Below are 6,521 nucleotides of genomic sequence, written 5' to 3'. Positions count from 1 at the left end.
TGGCATAAGTTTCTTGGTAACCGAGCAGAAACTGCAACAGCGCCGTTCAAATGCACAGCGGTATACTGCTAAAGAACAACTGCCTGCTGTTTTCTCGTGGCAAAACACGATTTGTCGCTTTGCTAACTTTCCATTTCTAGCTACTTATTTATTTATGCTTTGATAAATTTAGACCCATTTGATAACCGTTCACTTCTGTACAAAGCACGTTGCTCCCTTTGGTAAAGATAACTCGTGAATGAGATGACTTTACAAGTTGCTGCGGTGTTTGCCATCTTCGCTCTTCTGAGCGCGAAAGCGCACGGCCAGGATGGTGAACCAATGCGCTTTGAGACGCCAAAAATGAATGAAGAAGAACAGCACTCACCGCACACACCGAAGTCGTTTGAGATGACGTGTGATGCTTGCACTGCGATTGCATTCCAGGTAACTGAAGGAGTCTTTGCTGTCCTCTTGAAATATACCTGCTCGACTGTGAAATATTAGTTTAACACTTTGCCGAGATTTTTTTTGTTGCCTTTGCCAGCGTAAAGTGGCGATACGCTATTGTCATTAAGGGCGGCTGAACTGATATAATACCCGCTAATGTAATTTGTAGGCGATGAATAGTTACCTAATAAAAGTGTTACTCTACTGTTAGGGTTGCTGCACAGCTTCATAAACTTAAAAATACTTTACATACAGCACTTAATAATTTTTCTCTCAAAATTATCCTTGGTTTTAAATCTCTGCAACGCTTTTCTTTGCTGTTTAAATAGTTTGTAATGATGAAACAGCCAAATAGCCTACAGAAATATGATATCTTATGAAGTAGTGTATTTAGTGTGATGAAACAAAGACTGAATTACATACCAATGTTTATGGCATTTTTTCCAATTTTATTATAGATGAGCAAAGCTTTACGTAAAGCAGAGGACAAGAAGCCATCACTGAAAGGAAAACCACTTCCAGAGTCAGATTATCTTGATGTGTTTGAGGCAGTTTGTGACAATTCTTGGGATGAGTAAGTCATTTGATCATTGAAACTAATTAGGTCATAAGTGCACCTGTTAAAAATAGGTAACTAAAGATGGGAAGCTGCATATGTTATTTTATTGCATAAAAAGTGGTCTGATCTAAGGGGCCAATTTCTGTTAGAGCTTATCCCCTTGGTATGAATTGAGAAAAAGTGATGCTACTCCCCCTGAAATGGGATGCTTTTCCATTGTATGTAAACCTCCAGAATTTTGTTAGGGCTCCCGCACACTCTGCCATAGCTGGTCTTAACTACAATAAAACTTGTATTGAATGGCACTGTATGAAGCTGTCCCCTTGTATTAACCACTTGATTTTCATAGTACAGAATTTTGTCCCTTAAATTACTGTAATTTCCTCCTCTATCAACCAATTGCCTCTTTTAAGCAGTCATGATCAGCCTTTACTATGTCCCAGCAGCCTGTTTCTTTTGTTCTTCACCTGTATTGAACAGTCACTTTAAAGTGGAATTGCTCAAGTGAAACTTATAACAATCTTCAAGTAAAATTTACCCATATGTATCTCGCGAAATCAATGTTAGTGGTGTATTTTTGAGCAAGTCTCTGTACATTAAGTGGTCTCTTATGGTACAAAATTGTATTTTTAATCTTTTTTTTTTTCCCGTTATACCCCTCATCTGTGAAAAACCTGTTTAAGTACTCGTCCCCTATTCCCAGAGTGTGACCGCGTAAGACAGGTTCAACTGTATTAGGTGGAGAGATGGATTGTAAGAGTAAATTTATTTGCCAAAGATTTGGACAAAGTTATCCAGCAAGGGTTCAAATGGAGGCCTCTTTATCTAAAGTCAAACAGTTCTAACCATCATTCCAGCACCTCACCCAAACTTGCTTATAAATAGTCATATACACCCACCCCAAGGATGGACTTTAAAATTGTAAGGATCAGAGAGATTGTTAAGGCAATTAAATCTTTTAAGTTTACATTTGTATCTACTTAACCCTTTAACCCCTAAGAGTAATTAGTAACTATTTTCTCCTTTAAGTAGCAACCCCAAATCAAACATTGAGGTCGTGAGAATAAAGGAAATGATCACCAACTAAATAACCTCTTGATTGTTGAACAGATTCTCTTTGTCAGCACCATAGGAAATGCATTGAGAACAGTATGACAAAAATATATGCTGATGTTAGGGCATAAAGGGTAAAAAGCATATCCAAGGTTAAACTGAGTTCATAATGACATTGTATCAGTTTACAAGTTTATTTCTTGTTTTAAATACAAGATAAGGTAAACACTGCTTGTAGCTTGTAGACAAAGGTGAGAAATGGTCTCAAGTGTGACAGAATATTAAACCTTACGGCTGCAATAAAAAGAGTGAAAAGTGTATTCAGTTATCTGAACGAGTATATATCCTATAGGCTATGTGGTAGTAATACTGGGTCAGAGTACAAAAGAAAAAGAAAACAAATATAATACATTCAGTAATAATCAATGTAACATGTTCAAATTAGTTTTTCCTCTTTTAACTTTCAGCTATGGGATAAAGACAGTTAAGGGTGTAAATCGTTTATCTGGCCCAGGTTTGGAAGCAAAAGATTTTCCTGGTATGATGCAAGGGGGAGGCAAATGGCCTGGCAGGTGAGGTTAACTTTAACTATTTCTACTGAAGGGTAATTGGCATCTAAATTCTCCTTACAGTATTACTACTAAATTAAGCATTATGGTCATGAGAATGAAGGATATGATTGCCAAGCTGTGGATAGGTGAACAAATTTTCCAAGTCAACACCATAGAAAATGTATTGAGAACAGTTAAATGCAGAATGTGGACACCCTTGTAAGTGTGCAAAGGGGTAACCACTAAGCTTCCAAAGGGTTTTAACATCTAACTTCTTCTCAAAATATTAATGTTTTACTGAGCAAACATGTCATAGAAAAACTGAAATTTATCAGCAAGAAAGTGCTATCAGTTTGTGAAGGAGGAAGAATACAGCAAAAAAGTGAGAAATACAGATCTCAGAGTTATGGGCACAGTTGCCTCTCTGATAGAAATACTTTAAAAGAAATACTGTACTAGTGTCCTGTGAAATGGCATTGTGCTGGAATTGGAGGTTTTTAAATTTTTTTATTTGCCTCTCTTTTTTGGAGATGTTGTAGTACTCTTAACATAAACTACAGCTATGTGTCATTAATAACCTTCACAATTAAAAAAAATTCATAGAAGGGCACAATTATTTTATGATGAATTTCATCCTTGTACTCCTGGTTTCTTTTTCTTTTGATCTCCACACCACTTGTTCCTTTAATTGCTTTTTTGGATGCAATATGCAGGAATATGTTTGTTTAAAGTACATGCTCTCTGCATGATTTCTGAGGTCAAATACAATTAAGTTTTTAATTTCATTTTCTAGACTTGCCCAGAAGTGTGGTGGTTTGGTTGGAGACATTGGAGAAGATGAAATTTACGCAGAATACAGGAAAACAAAAGACCTCTTCGACTATTTGTGCAAAGAATATACAAAGGATTGTGTCAAAAATGAAAAACAAGAATTATGATATAAGTCATAGAACCTTACTACTATTGATAAAGTTTAGTTTGAAGCAATTCTGCTCATTTGGATATAATTAAAATTTCGAGAGATTTGTTACTAACATTGCAACTTTTAAAAAGAGCTGCAATTGTTTTAAGGTGTTTGCCAAAGGCTTTCAATCTTAGCTTAGTCAGGGACTGATCAATTATTTATAACCAGTTCATGTCTACATTAATTTTCAGTTATTGGAATGTTAAGAGACATTTTTACATCAGTCTTTGTATTTTTTGCTGAAAACTCATTTGATTTATGGATATATTTTTTTTTGAAGTTCTTGGTTAGAAAGTTCTTGCATTAACCTCTTGTTAAATGTACTTTTTCCTTATGGTGCAATAGAGAAGTTGGTAAGACTACTCGTGCTTGTGCTTTTTGTAAATTGTGCATTTTAAGCACTTTTGTAAGTCTTGCCTATAAAATAAAAGTACTTTGAAATTAGTTACATAAAGGTACCTTGTTGAAGTTCACGTCTCGCTATATTTGCTGGCATTTTGCCTTTAACATTATACAAAAATGTGGCTTCCATGCATGACTCTGCACTGAACCACTAACTCTTTGACCTTGAAGTGACTAGCATTAATTTCTCCTGAAATTATTACCCCTGAATCAAACATTCAGGTCACAGCAATAAAGGAAATGAACAAAGAGGCTCTTGATTATTAAACAAATTCTCCCTATCAGCACCTTAGGAAATGTATAGAGAACAGCATGGAGAATATGCATACCAATGCCGGTTTGGGGTAAAGGTTTACCTGCAGGATTAAAGCCTTTGTCCCATCATTAGCAAGCTCTGGTTTCTTCACTGTATGACACGAGCCCACACAGTACAGAGGAAAAAAGCAAAAAAACAAAGCAAAATGCCCCAACAATCAAAGCTAAAAACCAAAACAAACTAACTAATAAGTAAAGCAAATGATCCTTTATTGAAAAGGAATGCTCTTATGGAATATATTAATGTTATTCTTCTCTCAGAAGTTGCCTACTTTGCTGAACCCTTTCACGATTAACATATCAGTCATACATACCTCGTAAAGTTTGTTCTGAGAATTTGGTGTCAGATCAAATGATAATCCCCAAGTTGATATTTTTCACAATACTCATCACGTGTCTGCATGATATTGAATGGACAAATTCTGTCTTAGTCACTCAAGGTTGTCCAAGGGTTTTTCTTGTGATCAGGGAAAAACAAAACTAACAAACAAAATGAGGAAAATGAAAGCAGATTCACTGTGCAATGTAACTGTCCTAGAGACAGTTAACCCTTTAACTCCCAGATCAAATTTGTCATTCTCCTTACTGTCAACCATACAATTCTTATAATGTTAGGTTGGAGAATTTAGTATCAGATCAACTAAATATTGCCAAATTGATATTTTTCTTCATTCTCATCACTTGTCTGGTTAATACTGTAATGATACTGTAAGGAGAAACTCTGGCTTGGTCACTCATGGGAGTTAAAGGGTTAAATGATGATGGGGACTTCGTTTTTGTAGTTGTTGTTGTTGTTTTTACATTGGCTGCCTTCTTCGCAATCTTAATAAGCTGAAGAAAGTATAAAAGGTCGATCACATATAGTACTACTCTAAAGTGAGTTGTCCGTCCCTCGCAACTGGATCCTCGATTCTCGAAAACTTCGAGGCTCGAGTCGAATTTCGAGACGTTCGAGTTGAGTTGCGAGACGGGAAGACAAAATAATTTTCGCGCGATTATTTTTTTTTTATTCTCGATCATCCTCGATTCTCGAATGTTTCAAGCTTCGAGTCGAGACTGTCGACTTACTCTTGAACGGTGCTATACCTCAACTGGTAATTGCAGTACACCATTGTCAACTCACGATCAGTGGCGTTTTACTGTAAAGTCACGTGCAATAACACAATAGGTCACGCATGTAGTCTAAGATCCTAAGTTTCGCTTCCTTTCCTTCTCTACCTTCCATGTGCCATCTATTTCCACTGAAGGATGCAATTGGCGACAGAAATGTTCAGTAAGGGAAAATGCTTTATCGAATATTCCTTCAATGAAATTTTCCACGTAACACCCAAGAATTTTGACCCTCCTATTATTACTGATATATCAAAATACTGAAGATTAGTTGCACAGCCAACTCGCCCCTGTACCTATTTAAATGAAATTTTTTCTAATGTGGGACCGATTTTTGTTAAGGGGAAGAAATTTCAGTGAAAACTGAAGAAGGGAAACATTTCGCTCGGCGTCAGTCGATCAATCCACAACTTGTTTCGCTGGTTGGTTGGAAAAATGGGGATTATGACAGAAGTTCGTCCAATTTTCCTTCCTTTATTCGGTATGGAAAACAGAGAATATTTTAAGAGAGGGAAAAAGGACAAAGAAAAAAAGAAAAGATTGTGGGAAAATTAAATGGCACGACCCTGCCAGGACTCGAACCTGGAATCCCCTGATTCGTAGTCAGATGCCTTATCCATTGGGCCACAGGGCCATCACACAACGACTAACTGAAAAATTTTACAATTTATACTAATTAATAGGGTGGACTCGGCCATTCATCCTTTCTCAAGGAGATCACCATTTCTTTGGATCTCCTTTTTCTTTCAATATGAATCTTCACTACATCGTCGTTTAAACATCTGCAAGTACTAAATGCGAACAATTCACACCTTTTGTGACTCATTAATTCTGAAATTGCCCGTATCAGACCTAGCAAATTTTTTCAGTTTTGCCACAAACTAGTATGACTTGTACCTATTTCTATCACTAGTAAAGCCTGTAAAACTGCCAAAGAACCGACTAATTAATTAGGAGCCTGGCAGTCAACTGACATTTAGTTTTGCTGAGGGACTGGGCTAAAAAAAATAATATAAGGCTTACACTTGTTGTACCTCATACGTAATCAATACACTGAATGTACAACTCTACAGGTTTTCTTGCGCAAGAGTCTTTTTTATTTCGAGACTTCATTCAGTTAATTAAAATTTTCCTGCTT

General features: G+C 36.4%; 1 protein-coding gene and 1 non-coding gene across 2 annotated transcripts; one reads left to right on the top strand and one right to left on the bottom strand.

Moving 5' to 3' along the window:
- The first annotated feature begins 44 nt into the window (after window positions 1-44).
- LOC113675553 (marginal zone B- and B1-cell-specific protein) lies at window positions 45-4,010 on the top strand. Its single transcript, XM_027192153.2, has 4 exons — window positions 45-426; window positions 888-1,003; window positions 2,509-2,613; window positions 3,386-4,010. Exons 1-4 carry the CDS (start codon window positions 244-246, stop codon window positions 3,528-3,530), a joined length of 549 nt encoding a protein of 182 aa, XP_027047954.2. The 5' UTR covers window positions 45-243; the 3' UTR covers window positions 3,531-4,010.
- Window positions 4,011-5,944: 1,934 nt separating this feature from the next.
- On the bottom strand, window positions 5,945-6,017 carry Trnar-acg (transfer RNA arginine (anticodon ACG)). Its single transcript has one exon. It is a non-coding gene; the product is annotated as a tRNA-Arg (tRNA).
- Between the last annotated feature and the right edge of the window lie 504 nt (window positions 6,018-6,521).

Source organism: Pocillopora damicornis, chromosome 1 (assembly GCF_964200805.1).
Source record: "Pocillopora damicornis chromosome 1, jaPocDami1.2, whole genome shotgun sequence".
In the NCBI taxonomy this organism is placed as follows: Eukaryota; Metazoa; Cnidaria; class Anthozoa; order Scleractinia; family Pocilloporidae; genus Pocillopora; species Pocillopora damicornis.
This window is presented reverse-complemented; position numbering and strand designations above follow the sequence as displayed.

Bases quoted from the DNA above. Each gene is read 5' to 3' on its own strand.
- LOC113675553 (XM_027192153.2), top strand. From the start codon at position 244: ATGACTTTACAAGTTGCTGCGGTGTTTGCCATCTTCGCTCTTCTGAGC. The intron at 1,004-2,508 runs GTAAGTCATTTG...TTTAACTTTCAG, and splicing joins TGTGACAATTCTTGGGATGA to CTATGGGATAAAGACAGTTA. The intron at 2,614-3,385 runs GTGAGGTTAACT...TTCATTTTCTAG, and splicing joins GGAGGCAAATGGCCTGGCAG to ACTTGCCCAGAAGTGTGGTG.